At 31.7% G+C, this 21,904-nt stretch overlaps 3 protein-coding genes across 6 annotated transcripts in view; 1 reads left to right on the top strand and 2 right to left on the bottom strand.

Moving 5' to 3' along the window:
* LOC119831792 (pleckstrin homology domain-containing family F member 2) overlaps positions 1–2,166 on the bottom strand; it is a 6,483-nt gene extending 4,317 nt beyond the window's left edge. For all 4 annotated transcript variants that reach the window (XM_038355317.1, XM_038355315.1, XM_038355318.1 and 1 more), the window contains exons 1-3: positions 2,070–2,166; positions 1,814–1,878; positions 1,312–1,513 (exon numbers count right to left, since the gene is read on the bottom strand). In XM_038355317.1, coding sequence (XP_038211245.1) covers positions 1,312–1,513; positions 1,814–1,878; positions 2,070–2,085 — 283 coding nt within the window. In that variant the 5' untranslated portion in view covers positions 2,086–2,166. The remainder of the gene's footprint in view (positions 1–1,311; positions 1,514–1,813; positions 1,879–2,069) is intronic.
* A 426-nt stretch (positions 2,167–2,592) lies between these two features.
* On the top strand, positions 2,593–4,119 carry LOC119831992 (ribonuclease kappa-like). The gene is made up of 3 exons (XM_038355570.1): positions 2,593–2,754; positions 2,832–2,963; positions 3,577–4,119. The coding sequence occupies exons 1-3, from the start codon at positions 2,680–2,682 to the stop codon at positions 3,676–3,678; spliced, it is 309 nt and encodes a 102-aa protein (XP_038211498.1). The 5' UTR covers positions 2,593–2,679; the 3' UTR covers positions 3,679–4,119.
* Positions 4,120–6,977: 2,858 nt separating this feature from the next.
* LOC119832002 (testis-specific serine/threonine-protein kinase 3-like) lies at positions 6,978–9,879 on the bottom strand. The gene is made up of 6 exons (XM_038355581.1): positions 9,703–9,879; positions 9,002–9,171; positions 8,409–8,558; positions 7,602–7,875; positions 7,225–7,401; positions 6,978–7,064 (listed from the first exon to the last, which is right to left on the bottom strand). The coding sequence occupies exons 1-6, from the start codon at positions 9,877–9,879 to the stop codon at positions 6,978–6,980; spliced, it is 1,035 nt and encodes a 344-aa protein (XP_038211509.1).
* Positions 9,880–21,904: the final 12,025 nt, after the last annotated feature.

Here is a 21,904-nt window from a genome sequence, read left to right as displayed (position 1 = left end):
GTTTTGTCTCGACTCCTCCCATCCTTCGTAATTCAACATCTCATGTAATTTATGGACACCTCCTAATATATCATGACATATGTCATGGGTTTTTCGCTACTTGATTTTACAAAATGTACAGTTTTTTCACACCAATTTTACATTTTATTTCATTGTTACAGATGAAAACATATGAGACGTTGTTATGCTTTTCTATGCTGATTGGGTTTTAAAGTATACCAGTGGGCTCATGGTACATACATAGGCTCAGCAATAATATACATATCCCATGGTGAATATTATTTGCAATAGTGTGTTAAAATAAACTCTTATATGTTTAAATAGTATCAGTAAGATCATTCATATATTTCTAAAATACAATAAAATTTGCATTTCAGCTATAAGTACAGCACACACAATTGGACTGTAATAAATTAATATGCATAAGCTGTTGACTCACTGTCTAGTTCACTCATATATAAACTGTAGAAATAATGATAAAAATAAATTAATATTTGTGATTCATGAATAATGACTCAGTCACAGTATCTGAATGTGTATAAATAAATATAGATAGATGATAGCAGCTATATCACTTCTAAAAAGAAAACAAAATAATGCTTGCATTCATGCAATGTGTCGAAAGGAAATAAAACTAATTATCATAAATGCAAATTTAACCAGATATTTTAAATTACTAGCTGACCTGGCAGGCTGTTCTGTCTAGCTCTTATCATTAAGGTTTATTTTAGATGATATGCACACAAAATTTCATGAGAATCAGTCTAGCTGTTTTAGTGGAGAAAGGTAACTAACATTATGAGATTAAAATTTTATACATATATAGAAATAACATTTGAACTAGAACCCAGTCAACTCTCAATGATATTACATATTTCTATGTTCATAATTCATATGTATCATATGTTAATTCAGATTTATTTAACATAAAATGATCTTATTTGATTAATTAAGGTATGCATTATATTAAAAATGATGATAGAAGCCTGTGGATGTGAAAACTGGAACCATATCTCAGTTCAAATTTGATAATAGTCAACAAAACTTTTAAGCAAAAGAAATACTTCTTATGGTTTGAACAATGTGAACATATTTACTAGGCCACTAGCTGTTCCCCTTGGCTTCACTTGTGGTATAAATATAGCCTATGTCACTCATTGAAGCTGCATTTTTGAAATTGTTTTTGTGTGAAAATGTTACAAACACACAAAAATACAAAAGTTTCCTCTCCATAATATTGTATGTGGATAAACATTCCAAATTTGGTATGGCATAAATTTGAAATCATAAGAAAGTCACAAAATTACTTACGGCCTTCATCTTTTAGTGACTCCAATTTAACTTCTTCGAGTGGAATGACATGCTGCTTGTTATACTTCTTCTTGTTGATTACAATGTTGCCATACACCAAAATATCATTAAATAAGAAGAATTGTCGGGCCTTTGGTTTCTTTCTGCACATTTTTGTTAGGACTCCCTCACCAACAAGAACTCTGCCTTGTTCTGCCAATGGCTACATGTAATGGAATGAGATTTTTTATATATATCTGCTCAAAATCGTTTTAAAAAATGTTACAATAACGTTTAATCTATTTGGCCTGATAAAAAATATTATTGTCATAATCAACAAAGTGTACACAATGTGTAAAAAGTATTATCGATAAAAATGTGATATCAAACGGCAAACCCACCTAACGTTAAGTATAAAGTATTATCTTGCCAAGTTTGTCGGTTGATAATTGATAAAACTTTGATGTAAAGTTTGAAAGTAAATTTATACTTTCGAAAAATCAAGTTAGATTCAATTACATACCTGACCTGAACTGCCGAAACAGTTTTCCACCATAGCAATTCGTCTAGCATTGGCTTCACTATTTACTGAAAAAATAAAACTTTATCAAGTATATTTGCGGTATAGTATTAAAGTTGACGTCAAAGGAAAGTAGTAAATGGACAGTGACAAAGATTATCCTCATTTAACTAATCAAAGGTATGCACTATGGACATAAAGTTACTCGATAGGTCACGAATAGCAATATACTTAATAATTTATATTTTAATAATTCTACCTAAACGATCCACCATTATAAAAACTATTTTTTAATTTGAAAAACACAGAAGACAGGCACACTTCAGTACTCCTACGGTATCATATGTGTCATTCATGAACAATGTTACCACTCGCCAATAAATGATTTTAAATGTAAGTTATGTTTATTTATATTTATTTAAATTTCCTATATCACGTTTTATAGAAAGTTTGTGACTAGCATTTAAATTTATAATGTGTATGGTAATAACTATACATTTCACCGCATTTTTTGGGAAACTTTTTTTTTGTAAATTGTAAATTTAAGATTGATAAATAAAGGTAAGTATACACATAATACATAGCTACAATTTTTATATTAATTTATGAATACATATTACAATTGCAGTCGATAAATTGTTATTGAAATTATATATTATGAAGAATTGTTTTTTAAAAACTTTTTTGTTGTCTATACTTTGTTTGGCGTAAATTACCAGTTACAGGGTCACTTTTTGTTATCTATAACCATAGACACCGAATGATCATGTGAGTGTCGACTTCTTGTGTGATTTTTTAACATTTGACAGTAGGTGGTCGATTATTTTATCATAATTTGTTCTTGGATTTTAATGAAATAAGCGAACACAATGGTTTGTAAACTGTGTGGCCCTAAATTGTCGCTTTGCGGCTTAGTTTTGAGTGTGTGGGGAGTTATTCAACTCGTAAGTATCAACTTCTCATAACATAATTTATTGCACACTAAAATTCAGAATCATATATTTCTCGTGTATATTTTCAGACGTTAATGGGCGTATTTTACCATTTCAAAGCTGTTGCCCTTTTAGAAGATCTTCCACTCGAGGAAAGTGCTGCTGGTGAAGAAGAAACACTCGAAACTTTCATTGCAAATGTTGAACATGGATATATGCAGGTAAAGCTTATATACCACTATTATTTCCTATTTTGTGCTTAATACACTACTTACAATTTCATACCCTTGCAAGTCCTCAAATTAAGGCCAACTTATAATTAACACCTATTCTTTTGATTTTCGTATGCTCAAGGCCTAATTAGCAGTTACATTACTTATCTTACAATTAGAAGGAAAAGTTGATTTTAACACACAATGAAAAACAAAAATTTACTTAATTCTAAGAAATCTAATTGCTGACTAGACTGAAAACAATGTCTGATAAAATTCCAAATCCTAATCTAAAAAGTTGGTATTTATAAGAATTATGTATAATCTTACTATTTGCACTAGTAAAGTATAAATGTTTAGTCTGTTTGAGTTGTTAGCATGCCAGCAATATCACCATTGGGTTTCAAGTCTCAACACTTACATATAGAGACAACAAATGAACCAATATTTGTCTGGTTAAATCCAAATGCTTCTCATTTATTTCAATTTAAAGAATTTCAACCAGATAAATCAATTAAAATTGCATCTGACTCAACTCATACCTCGGAAGGCTATGAAGGAAAAGAAGGATATTAATTTATTTTATAATTAATTAATTTAACAATTTTAACATGTTTTTCAGAATGCCCTCAACTGCTGGATTGCTGCCTTGTTATACTTTGTCACACTTGTTGTATCTGGCCACCAGTTTTGGATGAATAATCGCTCATCTGTAAGCATGTAAAGTGCTGCTGTATATCTGTATAGTTCCATTCCATTTCTGTTATTTGGTCAGAAAAGTAGACTATCTACCAAAAACAATGTTATCTTATGTATGTGCGAACTACTTTTCTGTCTGAATCTATTTATTGTATATTGCTTATTTGAACAATAATAATTTAAATAAATAATAAAAAAAATGTTTAGTAAGTTTAATTTAGATATAAAGACAGGTCAGAACTTAAATTATTTTTACCAGTAGGTATTGCTATCTTAAAAATAATTGTCAGGTACACAAAAATGATACTATGAGGTTAGAATGCAATTATAAAAATATCATGTCTCAAGTTCTGTTAAAAGTATTATATTTGTGAATGATTGCTATATGTTGTTGTACATAAAATAAATAATTGTAGAAACTATGTAAAATCATGCTGATTTTCTGGAAATAAAGGTATTAATGTTATTTCTTGTTTTCATTAATGATGTTTAAGTTACTGTTTTGAGGAGTATTTAAATAGTTTACGTAAAATTTGATATTTATATATATTTACGTAATTTTTTTTTGTTTATTGCTTAACATTTTACTTCTTCATATCATCATGATTAACATGGGGAAGGAAAACAACACTCAATAACAAAATATCAAATATAACACAAACTAGTTTGAGCCATCAATTAATTGTGCTATATATGACAAAAAATATAAGTTCTTAATATTCCTATCCTTAAAATGTTTTGTAATTTAAGGATAATTTTCATATGTTGTTTAATTTATGTAACTGTGTTTAAATGGGATAAACAAAATAATTGTTTGTACTCTTCAGTTTTAAAAAGTATAAACAATATCGGCACAGAAAAAAGGTGAATCCTTTTTATCTTTTATATGAGATGGTACGTTTGGAATCTATAACTAACTACATGCTAAAAACAAATGTTTGTTTGAAATAGAACTAGCTGCCTAAATCGTATTCATATAAATGATGACAAAAAAAAAAGATTTGTTTGTAAATAGCAAATCGTTATTCTTTTACAAACTCAAACTCAAACACTTACTTATTTAGACTTCTTAAAGAAGCGCTTTTGAATCGACATAGCACCTTTTTAACAGTTGTCACCGGTTCGGAAAGCAGTTTTTACAGAGAAGAACATTATAGGCACAGTATATAAAATGCTTTTTAGATTCTCCTATATATATTGCTTTACATTCCTATATTTTTTTATATTTTTTTTTAACTTCGTTGAGTTTCTAATCAAAGAAGAAAACGAGATTTCAGATGGTGTCATTCTTGTCATTTACACATTTCGAAACGGTGTAATACGACTAGACGCGAATGAAATATTAGGTTAATTAGTTCGAAATGGGGATGCTTTTTGGCTGCGGTCTCTGTTGTATGCTCTTAAGCATTTGGGCTGTTGTACAACTGGTAATTGTATAATATTTATTTCATTATGTATGAAACAATAATAATAGGTAAGCTATAGGCACTAGAGGCTTGTAAATATATTTTTTTAGCAATTTAGTCTGAAAGAATGAAGCAGTAAGTACAAGGTACGAATATTTATAAATAGCTAAAGCCTGCTGATTAGAACGTAAATTATAGTCATACCATAGTCCGTAATTTGAAAATGCCACCCGCCATCATAATCAAATGACTAAAAGTAAAACATATAACCAAACAATATGTACTAAAATGAAATGAAATGAAGTGAATTCTTCATTGCTGATAAGAACAAACGAGCAAGCAAAAGGTTACATTAAACGTAAGCAAAAGGCGGCCTACGATACTCCCACAAAAGATCAGCGTGAAAAAGTAATTATCATGCGAATGCTACTGTATTTCTCGTGATGCGAATGCTACTGTATTTCTCGTAGGGAAACCCGGTAACCTGTTTCCTTTTCCTCACCTTTTCCAGTCTATTCGTTCATTCCCGTCTTTAGGATTGATGTAATCCTTTTCCAATATCTTAAGGGCCCTCTCTTCCTCAATAGCGGGCACAAGTATTTATAGGCGGCAAGTATTTATATCGCTTATCATCACGGGATCCAGCCTGGTTGTCCGCTTTAGCATAATAAAGGATAGGTACTTACTAGTGTAGAATAGCAATATTTCATTTTCGTAAGTCATGTCAGAATTGATTGCAGATCGTGATGGGTGTTCTTTTTAAAATGGAAGTAGTCGCTTTTATTGAGGAAGCAGAACCGGAACATCATGGTTACGAAGATTTTGAAGACTTTATGAAACAAACGGAAGAAAACTATAGTCTGGTAATGGGCAATTGTTAACCGGTGCTTGTGAAAGTGTTTATATTTTTTAAATTTTTCTGTATTGTGTAAATGTTTCGCTCAAAGACAAAAAACGCTCATTGAGCGAGAAATTGCTCATAACGCCATACATACATGTAGCGAAATCAGTTTTATGGCTAATGAGGATGACTTACGACGCGTCGTGACATTCGTAGAAAGACCTCTCAACAAAATTCGTGTCGTGGTTGAGATGGTATTCGACTATGATGCTTTGTGCAATGAAAGGAGAAGAAGAAAGAAGCCATGACGCGTTCTGAACATAATTTCGTTTATGATAACCCTTAATGACAGAATTTTTTGTCTCGAAATAATTTAAAGGTGGTACATATTTCTGAAATAAATATTTTTCAGCATTTGTTGTTTTCCAGATTGCAGTCAACTGCTGGATTGGAGCAGCTATATATTTAGTAATGATTGGAGTCTCTTACATGTGTATTAAAAAAGCTCAAGCGAGCGACAAAGAGGAAGCAGACCGTTTAGCTGATGATGAAACATTTTGTAAAGACAAGATAAAAAAGATATAATTATTTTTCTATGAAATTTGTTAAGCGCGTTTTATGAAGTCGTGCATAAGAATGTAATTTGTGAAATAGGTGTAATGGTTTGCTTATGGTTTAGAAATAAAAGAAGTATTGTTAAATATAGATGTCATATGTAGTATGTATACTGTTCTATTTAATTTAAGATATTTTTGTGTTTCCTAATATTAGAATTGTTTTCATATATAACAAACAAAAACAAGACAAGTTAAATAAACCGTTAGTTTGTCGGTATTAAGTTTCAACTAATTTAAGAGTTAACTATTAATTATTTACCCAAATATAACAACTCAAAAATGAAAAAGATAGATCTCCTAGTTTTGAAAACACCTGGAACCTGTAAAGTATTTTATTGTGATAGCACGGTAAATGTGAATAATACTACTATTAAGGAACGAAAAAGTAAAATATATTTATTGATTACAGTTTTTATAAAAGTCGATATTGCGGCCTAAAAAATGCTTCAGACTGATATAATCATTTAACTTCTTCTAATTTCCGGTCAAACGTTACTGTGCCAATATTAACGCTTTTAATTTCATCTTTGCTTGCGTGAGCGTTTTCCTAGAAAAATAATATATTCCTTGAAAAGAAAGCACTAAACAACTATTTTACATATTTTTCATACCGTTTTACGAAATTTTGAACAAAAAAGAAATTCTAAATAAATGTAACAAACCAAAAAAATTAATGTTAAAAAGTGTACCACCGTACTTTTCTTTACCTGATTGGTGTCTAACTCTTCGTCTTTGCTGGGTTGTGTCGGACAGAGCCAGGGATCGGCCAGTATTTGCGGTATTTTGGCTCGAATTTTTAACGGGGCCAATATTTTAGTGATTAATTTTCGACAATCTACAGAAACTTTCGGTTCGCGAGGGAATGATACTTTGTTTTGAACTTGCTGAAAACAAACAATAATAAATAATAAATTTAAATATAATACCTGTGCGGGTAAACCGTTCCTGTTACTACCTAGACTTTTTGAAATCCCTTTAATGCCATATTTACTGTTCATGATAATATTTACATATTTTTTTTACTCTTCAACGAAAAGGATATAAGAGACAATTGTTGTGCATAAAATGAGTAAGCGATTCGTACCTTCAACAGCTGCGTGTAATTCGTATCGTCAAATGGTAAGCGGCCGTACACGATTGCGTATAAAACAACACCCATGCTCCAAACATCAGAATCCTGGGGTCTATATGGAACCCCTTTGAGGATTTCGGGAGAGGCATAAGCGTAACTACCGCAAAACGTCTCACTTAGGGCAAATACTCCATTCTTGGGTTTCATATGACCTCTTGCAAACCCGAAATCGGATAGTTTAATGTTCAAACCATGATCCATTAGCAAGTTCTCGCATTTTATATCGCTGCAAGGGAAATAAACGTTTGTTATCCACTCGAAAAAATTGGGGCTCACTTCATGTCCTTCTAAAATTGTCCAATTAAATTATTTGTAGGTATCCGATAGCGCAACGGATGGAAGCTTGGATGTTGAAATAAAAGGGGACAGTAACTAACCCCAGAAATAAAAGGAATAGGTATAACGTATGTTTTTACAAATTGGCAACATGGAATTGAGATTTTAATCAATGTATACTGATATAAAATTGGTACAGAGAGAGATTGAGACCCATGAAATGTCATCACTGAAATCCCACTAGAACTGCAACTTTACGGGGAAAATCCACAGTGTCTGTTTTTCCTTGGACTACGTCAACATACCCGCAGAAAAGCTAGTTAAATTTATAGTATGTTTGCTAACAGCCATTGTAGAGAGGCGCAGTTGAAAAAACATAGGTTAAAATAGATAGACTGCTGCTGAAAAAACATGTTCGTTATCTTTATATATATAACCGTAATATTTTTGAGGATTTTTTGTCATGATAATATTGCAGCTAACCGATGGACAACGCCTCGTTCATGGCAATAGTCTACAGCTTCGACCAGTTGTTTGAACCAACGGCGCCCCCTTGCTTCATCAATGTGCTGGTCTTTTCGAATAATGTCTAGAAGACTTCCATTTTCAGCATATTCCATTACAATATACACTCTGTAAATGTTAGTTTAAAATAATTTAAATGTTTGAATCCGGTACGTTTTGCCACGAATAGGGCCAGTTCGTACCGGCGAAGGTACTACACCAAGCGAAAGCAAGAGCGGGAAACAGTAGTCTAGTGTTACTATGGTGGAAACGGAGACCTGTATCGTTTTTCTTAAGTTTTCTAGTTCAATTTTTCTGTCATCAATTCTTTCTAAACCCCTATACAATACATTATTTTTTTGGGAAGCTGTAGTTGATATCCAAACCTTTTAATGTAAAATGGAATGATTTATACGTAACCTAATATTATTGTTTTATTTGTAACCTAAAACTCAGCGTAAACAAGTATAGGTACAACAATAGTTTCACCAAAGAATATCTTCCGAACCATACAATCCTTGGGCTTAAAATTTATGAGGATAAAATAGGATTAAATAAGGACAATAGTAAACCTATGCGTAGTTTCGATTGCTTGTAGGAAACGTATCAAGTTTTCATGCTTCAGTCCTTTGACTACTTCAATTTCTCTTGGCAGGAACTTTTTCAAGTAATCACCCGGTGCTTGAAATTTACTTATTATTTTTATTGCAACTTGGCAGTTATGTCTGTCGCTGGTAGCCACCTAGAGCAGTATAACAATACTCGCTTAATTCGTTTACATTTTTTTAGATATTTGAAAGGGGATGAGACTAATTTGAAATATGGTCTTAGTCATAGTTTAGTACTAATCAGTTGAAAATAGACAATATTTGAATTGCGTACAGTTTTATAACTATCAAGAAAAAACACAGCTAGCAAAAACTACGCATAGCTATGATTACATAACAGTCTTACGTTAGGGCCACTTCCTACAAAATTGAAAGTTATGTTATTGTATTAGTTACATTGTTTGTAAATAAGTAATTGTATTTAAGTTTGCCTAGAATTCTTTATTTTATATAGGGAAAGTTGTAGTTGTAGTTTTTGCATAGTTTTTGTCACATAATTTTTCAGTTATTGGTGTGCCTTATAATTGGCGTATCTCATATGTAATTAGGATGATTATCTTATTAACAGCTGTAAGGGGCCTTTATGAATAAAATAATAATAAAAACAAAAATTAAGCGTAGTTGAAAAGCTGCAACACGATTTAATTGGACATCTAAATTCTTACCTTGACGGTGGCGTAAGACCCCGATCCAATAGTTCTGCCAAGTATATATCCATGAGTTTCTAGAACAGTCAATTTTCTTTCTGCTTTAGCCTCGACGCCGCTATGAACGGTAGCCGTGGGCTCCGTAGACATTTCGCCAAGGACATTGTCGTCAGCTCGTATATCTGGCCCTGGCATATCACAGAAATATTTGTATACTATTAATTTAATTTTATTCAGTTACATTATAATATATTTAGCCACATTTTAAATATTTTTCAAGTGAATTTTTCACTCATGCTGTCATTTTGTTAGTCGCGGACCGGGTGACAGAGAAATGTTATTTAAAATATGTCGGTGTTTGTTCAAAAAAGGCCAGTTGAGAGCAAAAATGATTATACTTTATTTATTGTTATGAATATATATTTTTTTTTGTGTAAAAGCCGTCGATCTATTTATGGTATTTTAAGTAAGTACTTATATAAAATTATGTTTCGGTAAGTACCAATCTTATCAGCAAGAGATTTTGCGATTTTAATAATGAATGGTACAAATAAATAAATAAAAATAATTTTGTTAATATCATTTTAATGGTAAGGGACAAATAATGGGTTATCCGGTTGTATAAACACCTATATATCCGAAGATGTTATATAAAATAAACTACTTTTTGATATATTACATAAATTTGTATGAAAGAAATAGTTAGAATTAATTATTTTGAATTAAACATAAAAGCGTGTATTAAACTCGTCAGAGGTCTTAGAATGAAGTACTTAGTAATTGTGAAGTCATTCTTCATAAACTGCAAAGCTTTTAATCTCTATTATGTGCTTGTTGTAGCATTATAGTAGATCATAGAGAGAATTAATTTTATATTTTAATCCACTTTCCTATGGCACAATATTTTTATTTCAATGTACCAAAAAGGTTACTTATTAGTCATAAGCGAGAAAACAGTTATGCATCATTGTACTACTTTAATTAAGAACGCATATGGTACGACCTGAATGGAATTTTCTAATTAATAATCGGTAGATTAATAATCGATAAAATAAAATTGAAAGCTTTGTATATCATCTCGAACGAGTTGAAAGAATGCAGTCGGGCAGCGAGCATCCACGAGGCATCACATCCAACAATTAAGAGTTATCTTGAGTTAGGTGTGCGATATATCGTAGACTTGATTACTTTTTCTACTCCAGGAACTAATAAAAGTTGACCAGCAAACCGAGAGCTTGCGAGTCTCGTTTTTAATTGAAACACCGGACTTCCTACATAGAGTGATCAATGGTAACGTCGTTTATTTCTTTTTACTAGACAATGTGAGTGTCGATTACTGTTTTTAAGTGCCCATACCCATTGCCTATTTGTATTTGAATGTAAAATGTCCAGACTGTCTGAATTCCAACTCGAACATCAATAATGGAGTTGAAAGCAAAAAGTTAGGTTTAAATAAGTTATCAATTGTAACTTCAAGTTGCAGAAAGTTCCTCATCCATTTATTGCACTGGAGATGAAATAAATTTCTCGATAAATTTATATTTCTTGTATTGTTGTAAAGGTTAAGCAAGCTCTATTCTTATTGTGGCTTTGTTTTATACACTAATGTTCGTGTTCGTGATACTTCATTGTATTTTTAAAATGTAATGTTCAATTATGACATGTAAGATACGTAAGTATGTATAAGTAATAAAATCTGACAGAATAATTTCATATAGTGCCCTTCTTAATTCCTAAAGTTACATATCTACGTAATTCGCTTTCATACTTTTAACCAATTTTAAAGTTTGAATAATATATTCTCTATCTTTGGACTATTACGAACGTGCTGGGAAAAAGACAAATTGCCAAACATTTGCACAGTGAGAATTTAATTTGTAAGTTATTCCATCTAGGTACGGGTCGTAAAGGTGTTGCAGAGGCGTCCACAACCGACACTCCTTCCATTGTGTCTCTAAACAGTTCTCTACAAGCGCTCCAGTCAGTTTTACGAGCATAAACCAGCAACGCTTTACCGTTTCAATTAAACTCTGAATAATATATCGTTTGCCATTCTATATTTATGAGTTTAATTCCGATTATTTGGAGGACGCTTGCATTTTTAACTTTTTTTATTTGCAGAAGTTGCGAAGCGTTATTTATTGCTTGACGGCAAATTTGTTTTCGAAAATTGTAATGTATGTTCGTCTGTGCGAAATATGTATTTTTAGCCTCTCTTATATATTGGAATGTCAATCAACGCTTCTTATATTAATAAAGCCATAATAAAGCTGTAGTAATTCTTCACATTTGTGAGGTTGTTTATTAACAAAAACAATAGTTACACAACAGTCTATTGAATTTTTAACAGGAATATACAATGACAAATTATTAAACAAAAGAAACCATCAATAATATGTTATACTTTAAGGTGATCATACTTTAATCATACTATCACACTTATATTATAAATGTGAAAGCTTATTTGCTTGGATGTTTGTCCGTCAATCACGCTGAAACTACTGAACGGATTTTGATGAAATATGGTATACAGACATGAGCTGATTTGGGCGACAGGATCCTATTTAGCCCGATTAAATGAAATAGAACTAGGTTCAATTACCAAAAACGAAATTGAGTCCCACAAAACAATGAAATTTTATGTTAATAATTCGACAAGCGTGGCTACTTTTTGTTTTGTGCTTCCTAAAAAGTCAAGTATGTACAGTATTACATTCCTGTTCAAACACGACAACAGGTAAGCAGACGAGGGATGCGTTTACTGCGGGTCCCTTTTTGTTATTTACAGAATTTTAATAGAAGCTTGCGTGTAACTGTGTGGCTTTTCGCATATAACGAGTCCATGTAAATACGTGCTGAATGTTTACTTAGGTTTAAATATACATTAAAAACGTATTCTATTCGCTTTATACTGGCTGACTATGGCTGGCATACCTAGTAGTCACAATTATTTTATTTTATATAAGGCATAATATACTAACATAGTTTTTAAGAATTAATTGTTACTAACAAAATGAGTCTGAGTTACTCGAAATTAAATCAAAATAAAATAAATAAAATATACTCACAGCTATGGAAGATATTACATAAATAGATAATGTGTGTTTGCTAAATATTTATTCCACATAAGTTAAATGTTAAGTCTAAAATCCTTTGTTCAACGCTTCGACACTTACATTACCCTATATCGTTTTTAACTATAGATTTAAAAAGGGAGACAAAGAAGTATAGTATATACTTATGTAATTCAAGTCATTCTTGCATCGTAGAGAGCCCTCCAATGTTGGCGTAGTACCAGTGAATTGCGCGTAGTAGAACGTAGCAACTATCTACGTGACTACAGAGATGTCAGGTTTATAAATCGCATCCTATCTTAAAGGCTTTTTACTTGTTATTTTAATTGTGTCTTTATAACACGTGTTGAGGATTATACTTAATTTTTTATCAATTAATATCTTCTTATATAGGATTTGATGATTTTTATAAGGTATTAATTACCCAACACTATTGAGTAAATGACTTATAAATTTTAAAATAGCTGCCTATTAAAAACCTACAAATTACATTACCAACATGCTAAAACCCATTTTACAATTCCTGTAATTTTAATTAGTTTTATAACATAATATAGAACTAAACGACGTTATCAGAATAAATTCGAACATTCAAACCACGTAATTAAACACAAACCTCAAATTAATATAACGTTATGGTTATGACCCGACCAAAGCTTGTACTATCTAACTAAAATATCAAGCTTGCAATGCATTTCTAAAATTGTTCACGTCGCACTGTAATTGCTATAATTAATTACCTTATTAATTAGGTACGTAGCATTTGTGGAAATATATGTAAACAAAGCGTTAAAATCGTTAATTGCCTACAAATGCAACTAATTTATTTATTTAAACAGACAAATGAAATGTACTTTAACACGCCTCATTACACTTTAATTAGAATCAAAGCAATAGAAAATAGAATTAATATTGTCCTTGTTTCATAGTTTATTGGTTATGATGTTAATTCTGAAGATCTGAGCAATAAATCTCAAATGTAAAAAAATGTGTTATATTTTATAATCTCGGCTTGACATTGCAGCATTATTTTATTTTATAGTACACAATTTGGTAATTTTAAATTCTCTGCAGGTAGTCTATATATTTGTCTAGGCTTGGTTAGGAATGAGCTCCTAGATTCCAAAGCTCCTGAACCATCCATTCTTTATGAAAAACATCAAGATTGTACTTGGTTCAGCTCCTCGGATCATGTTCACTTAATAAATAAAAACTAGATATAAAATATGATTAACGGACTGTTATTTCAGTGAATGATTGTTATTGCACTTGATTTATTTTAAACATTCACACACAGTAGTTGAGATTATATGAGATTTTTCTTAGAAGAACACATCAAAAAGGCACAGGTATCGGTGCGTACGATGCGATGTGTCACCATCTGTGACCATCGTCTATCGTCTACTTGAAATAGATGCCAATCCCATCCCACCTTATCTAATAGACAGCACTTAAAAACTAGAAGAAATTTTATTAAAAAAATCCAATTATTATTTAACTACATTAATATTTAAAAAAAAAAATCACTGAATTTATAAAATTCGTTCGAAGAATGTTGATGACTTTCATATATTAAACAGAGTTACATAACATCGGCGTTAATTTTTAAACGTACTGGTGACAAGGTCCATTCCTCCCAAAAGCATCGAGTTATGATGATTGTAGTGGTTTTTTATGACTGCTCCTTTATTATAGAAAGTGGCGTTGAAGCCTGTCGCTGTCGTGATCTGCCATTTTGTAGCGATGTCTACTTGAGTGACGTTTGAGGTCGCTTTTATTACTATTCGGGAACTGTTTAATACTTGTACATACGAGAGGATGTTTGATGTCGTATTCAAGATTTTACTTATACATACATTTATATAATAGATGGCAGCTAAGCTAGCTGGTGATTCGACTGACGGTAGGCGATCACTACGCCCATGAACATTTGCACTGTTAGAGCCTTTGCATATGCGAATCCTTTTAGAATTTTAAGGGGTGAAAGGATAAAGAAAGGATTGACGACGGGAGTAAAGAGATGTACAGGAATGAGGGAATTGTGAGAAATATGCTTTCTAGCTCCTCTAAACGTTAATTACTCATTATCATTGAAGCACTTCATGACTGTGGATATAATGTTAATATTAGCCAAATTTCCAAAAACTGAACCCAGGAGGCAAATCCATGTACCCTATAAGTAAAAGCAATTAGTTAAAATTTATCTGACCCATGTCCCCGTGTAACTAATACAAAGTTTAGTCCCATGTTAATTTACGATACACAATGTAACTGTTGTCTTAATGAAGATTCTATGCTATAATATAATAAACGTGTGTAGCTAAGATTAAAGCAATATCAGTAGAGTGCAGACTGCGAGTTATCCGAGGTTTGTTAAACATGGATTGTGGGACCCAATCGAATGTAAAAGGGTTGTTTGAACAGTACAATAATAGTCAGAGTTCAAGGGCAAGCAGGCGCCGATTTTAATATAAATATTATTGCAGTGCCTCGCTACACAGAATAACATTTGCATATTTATAAGAGCATGGGCCTTAGCAAACATGGAGAAATTGGCTTCAGAAGTCGGGTGTGTTTTTGACATAATGGCCTTTTGTCGATGTAAGCTGTTTCCCAGTCATTACTCAGCCAGTGTCTGCTACGTGCGAATTGCCTTATTGCGGAAAGTTATCTTTTGTAGACAATATGCTCCACACTCAGCGTAGTTCAGTAATTTTCAGCGTAAACAAAGTGCGCCATTAGCTTCATGCCTTTTAATAGCTATTGGCGTGGTGTGATGCATTAAGGTCGTCGTCTTTTTTACATTTTGTTGCAAGTAAGAGCTTTTAAAGGATCTGTACAAATATTTATTTACAACGGTATTCAATGTTGATAATGAAAACGTTAAAATAGCATCAGTAAAGTAGTTCGCATAATGTAATTTGAAGTGATATTAATTCTGTTATTTCATAAGTAGAGAGAAGTTAATAAAAGAAAATGGTAGAACTCTTTTCAAATATTATCTTTTAAAATTTTACCCTGTTAGTATAAACTATAATATAGACTATAATGTGTGCGGAACTAATTTTTGAAGCCCACCCAGTAGGGTGTGTAAAATTGGACGTTGTAATTTATTTTATGGCTTTAGGGATCCTTAGTTACATATTCTCCCAAGGGATGAATGATTGTATGAGCTGCGTCAGCTTTTGGTTTGTTGACATCATTGGCAATTTGTTATTCAGCAGTTCAGCGCTTTAATTTCATTGTTGTTTTGTTAATACGATCCAATATTTTGATTATGTGCTAAAATTTTATTTAAAATGAAGTGTTTTCAGGTTTACGTAATAATAAGCCATTGCTAATTTTTCATTGAATATATTTATATGGTTTGTTTTAGAAGGTTCAGTTTGTTATGTTCTTTTTAATGAAACTTGTAGATGAATAATATATTGCAATGTTACTTGTATAAATATTGATAAATTTAATTAATTGTTTATATTTAAAATGCCAAAAACTAATAAAAAATCTTTTAACTCCGGCTCTGCAATGGTCTCTTTTATGAAATTCTTGAAAGTACCCATACATATTACTTTATTAAGACTTATGTAACTTCAATGTGGTAAATAAATTCGTCTGAAGTTAGATACATTTTAATCGGTAAGGTAACAGTTGAAAGTCAAATTTTATCGATAAAATAAATTGCTACGAACGGGTTCACGTGTTGCTTTTAATTAAAATTGCGAGGATGTTATTTAACCTGCTTGCCAAGGTATCAGGTCACATTGGATGGTGGGAGAGGTTTTTGTTCACGCATTCATTTACCTTCTTAATCGGTAAATTAATAGGATTTAGGGAGCTATTCATTGAATAAAGTTGGAGCTTCAAAGCTGGGAAAATTGAGAATTTGTATTTCCAAACAAAAATGTTGTTGGAATGCTGTGGAATGCAATATTGTGAATGAAAAAAACAATGTTATTTTTTGATAAAATTATATTATAGTTACACTCAAAGATTGTTACGTAACATTTATTGATCGAAAAAAGCTCACAACGCGTTCTGGTAACAGTCAAATATCCATATCGCAAAGTTCGCTGTATGGATAGCCATATGTGAATGAGAACATTCATTTGTGTCAATCACAATGAGCGAAATTTGTGTTGTGGCTTGCAATCCGACCTCAATACGTTGTAGCAATGAAGAAAAGAAATGACGCGATTTTGGTAAACATTCAGAGAGTAAACAAATCATTGTATTCCTACATAGTTTGTTCTCTAAAGTCGACACTGGCACTCGCCACATGGCATTACTGTTGTTTTTATGCAACTAATATGCATGACCCATAAAACCTTCCAAAGAAGATACTCGTAGTTAACTCGCAACTATAGTTTATAGTATATAGGACCTTTAACTAAGTTATCCTATTAAATATCCACATAATGTTCGATTAAACGGGAAAGTTTGTAAAAATGTATGAACGTTATCCATACATACATCCGTATTTCATGTATTTGCATCCGTATGTTACTCTTTTACTCGGAAACCACCGAATGGAAGATCCGTTCAGTGGTTGATAATTATAGATATATTGAAGTGGGCTATGGCTATCTATGCTTAAAAACTGATTTTAGTTTTTTTATTATCCTTATATCTGAGCAACGCCTACGGTCTAACCAAAAAATAATTATTTCATAGAAATCGATTTAGAGATACGATAAATGCTGCCACGTCTTATACATAAAGGGGAATCACGAATTCTTATTCCATGAAAATGATTCTCAAAATTTATAAATACTTGACTTCAATAAAAATATATTGGTGCGTGTTCACAAAACAGCACAGCGTAGGCTTCGTAATACGATATTCAATTTTCAGCTCCATTGAATTATAATTGAAGCATGTTAATGAAGGTTTATTATTTTCCGTCTTTTGCGATGCTATTTACTATTTAATGGCCCGGTTATATTCTATTAAGATATAATAAAAGCGTTTATTGTGCGCTTGTAATTACTAATTCATTATCATTCATGTTTTAATAGCTGTTATTAATTCAGCAAATCATCTATAGAACTACTAGCTGACCCAGCATACGCTGTTCTTATCTTTTTTTCGTTCTTATCTTATCTTATCATTTAGGAGTATGAAAAATAGATGTTGGTCAATTCTGAGACCTACTCGAGATGCACTCAAAATAAATAGATCAGACTCAAAATAATAAGAATCGGTTCAGCCGTTTCGGAGGGTATGGTAACTCACATTGTGAAACGAGAATTTTGTACAAATAGATTATACAGATCTGACTCCGACAGAGTTTTTGGAACAATTAGCAACATTTTCCAGACAATATTATATAACTTATACTCAAATAGACTGTGCTTTTAACTCGTGAAAGAGTTTCTTGAATACTTTTTATAAGTGTGAGTTTCGTAAGATCCGTTAACCGTTTTAGTGTGAGTGTAACACACAAATTTTCGCATTATTCTTCTCTTTATTTTTAATTTATTATAAACAAGTAGAGTATGACCATAAAAAGGTATTGAAATTAAATGAAATGAAATATTCAAGGAAAATGAAGTGCTAATGGAATTAGATAAGCATTTAGTGGGTAACGAGGAAAACAAAAAACCGAATAAATGAGCAAAAATTTTCCGTTAATTAGGTTAAGTAGTTTGTTCCTGTTCGCCACGGAATTAATTCTGCAGGCATTCTGTAACTGGATGCGATATCGCTGGAGCCCTCTTAACGGCGCGAAATTAACGACATCCTCTCTTAATAACCCCTTCTGTTCTATTTTAGGAGCTACCAACCTCCGTGTAACCGTATTACCAACCTTGCACAGTAATTTTCTTGATTTTACAGCTGAATCTCATAGCCTGTGCCAGGATTAATCTGGGAACGCGACACGTAATTTAGTTCAAATTATAAGCATCTATATTGGTGGAGGTTTCGATTTAATGCTAAACCACTACAAGCAGTGCATAAGTTTTATGAAAATTTGATTTAACACCTTACACTCAGTAATTAATATTTTGTATACATAAACACAAAGTAAAATCAACAATAAATTGAAGAACGTTTTACACCCAACTATCTTTAAAGTTGCCAGCAACAACTCAAAATAATTATAAAAGTTATTATTATTTGTTACAAAATATAGTGCTCGAAAAAAATCATGAGTGTATCAAATGCATGTTAGTATTTTTTTAATGATAATAAAAACTATATTACATATCGAAATTACATACAATTAAATTAAATTAGAGTATACGTTTCGTAAGTTTTAAAACTTATTACAATATATACAAAGTTCGTTTAATTTTTGAATTCAGGAACGCTTTCGTGTAACGAAAGTTTTTCTATAATCTTAATTTGGCATAATTTGTAAGAACACGACGAAGTTTGAGTTTCATATGCAGTTTCATGACTTTTTTTACTTAAAAGCTTTCCGAGTCAGGTAGAGAGGGTCTTAAGGAAAAAAATGTAAATTTAATTAACAAAGTTATCCGGCTAAAACACAAGTTTCGGAAGAAAAACGAGCGAACTGACACGTTAATTTGATTCTCTCGAATTACAACTGGTTGAGAGCGTGAAGCCGATCGTGCTTTGAATGTCAAGGGAATTCAGCCTTCGTTTAGGCTTATGTGAGTTTTAATATATGTTATTTCTTATAAAGGTCAATTGTAATACTTATTTAAAAAAATGTACTGAAAAATTAAGACTTTGATTTATTGTTAATCCATGCACCCGTATCATCAACGATAAAGAATTATATTAGCGGTCCACTCTGGCTTCGCCTGTGGTAAATATTCGTTTTATTTTACTCATTATTATTATTATCTCTAAGTTTCCTTATATGTACAATGTTGTTGAAGAGTTAAATAAATAAATAAATAAATAAATATCTAGATGTAACATATACCACTAAGCGATCCAAAAAATTTTTTCGGGCTTGGATTGTATGTGATACGGTAAAGCTTTCAAAAAAATAAACATTTTTTCAGCTTTATATTATTAGTATTGATTTATCGCTTTTACCTAGATTCATCCCTATTATTCGCTATTGTTAAACTGATAAGGTGATAATATATTACAGCTCAAACAATATTCATTAAAAAAAAGCTCTACAACAGTATGCAGCTGCTATTGTTTTACATTTAATAGTGAAAGGCTTTGTATAATCAATCTGTGAAGCAAATACAGACGTCATAAAATTGTAACAGATTATATAATTACTGTTTTGTCATTAATATAAAAATAACATTTTAATATATTGTATGAATAGAGATAGATCCCCTTCTTCGAGTCTTATATCCGAAGTAGAACACAAAAGGCACAGTGTGCGTCATACACTAACTTAATCACGTCTAATAATTTCTGCGCCAGTGGTTAAATACAGCGGTATTAACCATTTCATGCGTGATGCATCGTATTTGAAACTTTGCTCGTAGATACGTCATTTGGCAAACTAGGGTTGGCTTACGGACTATGTTAATAAATCTATTACCTCGAGTTTACTGAATTTTTGTACTAACGCTTATATAAAATGAAGTAATTATATTATTTAAGTTCATCAATTCAATTAATATTGATGGTATTGTCACTGACAGTTAATTTTTCTTTTCGGGTTTCATCCTCAAAGGGTTAATGCTTTACCCTAACGTACGACATTGCTAAGACTTCGCTGTCCGTCGTAACCAGGCTGTCTCATGAACCGTGATAGACACTAAACATTTTCAGAGATGATTTATTCCAATTGCCATTATAATGATAAACAATAAAAAAAAACGAGGATAAGCAAGGGTTGGCACGGTTATACATTGGACGAGCAAACAATTTTTCTTGCTGTTAAGACACATTATTATCTCAACCCATAAGTATCCACAACAGTTGAGATTAAGTTTCCAATCAAATGCAGAGTATGTATTAACTACAATATTATAGATCCCAAATATCTATGGTTTAGGGTTTATGGTATTGAGTCATGCTGTTAAGTTCCTCACTAACACTCACGTCTGAAGAGTTAGTTTATTGTTTCTGTGTTTGTCAGTCTTATTTGAACGCGCTAATCTCAGAAACTAATGGTAACGTTGACAAATGAAACAGTGGTGAATATACCATGTATGGAGGAAGTATAGACTATATTACAACATATACGACGTGATTGAAACCGCGGGGCACAGCCAGTACTAGATATTTTGCAGCATTGATCTTCTTCATCACTACAATAGAGTTTGCATTTGTGTTTGTTTGCACCATCGACTAGTTGCGGTTATAACATTAACAATATATTCGAAATTTTAGTAAGGCGATATGTTATTTATATTGTTTGCCATGATTAATACCCACAACAACTAAGCAAGACCAGTCCATCACAACTGTAGTCGCTTCATCGCTATACGAGCATGTATATTATATATGAGCATCGATTTCAACTAAGTTATTCAAGTTATGTAGCATTTAATCTGTGATGTAGCGCTTACTAGGATAATTTCATGTCTGTGATAACTTCCAGTACCTATATACCGATAACTTCAAAGAAGCAGTTTAATTTGCACTTCAATTTATGCAAGTAGGTTACGATATCTGCAAGAAAGAAAAATATTATTTGTAAGGTTTATTTGAAATTATTAAAAGAGTTATGTCACAGTTCTTTGTTTTCTATTTTTATTTTTGTATCTTAATGATTTTATTTACAACAATTTAACGTCAGTTTGATTGATATCTGTATCTTGGTGGGCTTAGACTTATTTATAAATAAGTATCTATACTACCGCTCGTGCTTCAACGGTTATTTAAAAAGCCATCCGTACTAATATTATAAATGCGAAAGTGTTTTTGTATGTCTTTCTTCCTTCCTTTGCGTCGCAAGTGAGTCATTTTATGATATGATTTTTGTTTTGGGGACAGTGGAGAGGTGTTTTTACCGGTAAAACATCACATTTCTACGGGAATAACTTTGACTAAAGGGACAAAGCCACGGGCGTAAAGATAGTTAATAATATTAATTTTCTTACTTTAAAGTATTGAACAATAACAACAAAGTGTTAATGAGTATAATGTAGGTAATAACATGTTTATTAGCTATTATTTCTTAATATCGGTATGAACTGATAATGGTTGTTCACATAATACACAATAAATAAACCAATAACAACCACTTATAGCTAAGT

Source organism: Zerene cesonia, chromosome 14 (genome assembly GCF_012273895.1).
Source record: "Zerene cesonia ecotype Mississippi chromosome 14, Zerene_cesonia_1.1, whole genome shotgun sequence".
In the NCBI taxonomy this organism is placed as follows: Eukaryota; Metazoa; Arthropoda; class Insecta; order Lepidoptera; family Pieridae; genus Zerene; species Zerene cesonia.
This window is presented reverse-complemented; position numbering and strand designations above follow the sequence as displayed.

Excerpts from the sequence above, each read along its gene's own strand:
- LOC119831992 (XM_038355570.1), top strand. The coding sequence starts at position 2,680 with ATGGTTTGTAAACTGTGTGGCCCTAAATTGTCGCTTTGCGGCTTAGTT. Across the intron at positions 2,755-2,831 it reads TGTGGGGAGTTATTCAACTC|ACGTTAATGGGCGTATTTTA; the intron begins GTAAGTATCAAC and ends GTATATTTTCAG. Across the intron at positions 2,964-3,576 it reads TTGAACATGGATATATGCAG|AATGCCCTCAACTGCTGGAT; the intron begins GTAAAGCTTATA and ends CATGTTTTTCAG.
- LOC119832002 (XM_038355581.1), bottom strand. The coding sequence starts at position 9,879 with ATGCCAGGGCCAGATATACGAGCTGACGACAATGTCCTTGGCGAAATG. Across the intron at positions 8,559-9,001 it reads GCAATCGAAACTACGCATAG|AGTGTATATTGTAATGGAAT; the intron begins GTTTACTATTGT and ends TAACATTTACAG. Across the intron at positions 7,065-7,224 it reads AAGAGTTAGACACCAATCAG|GAAAACGCTCACGCAAGCAA; the intron begins GTAAAGAAAAGT and ends TTATTTTTCTAG.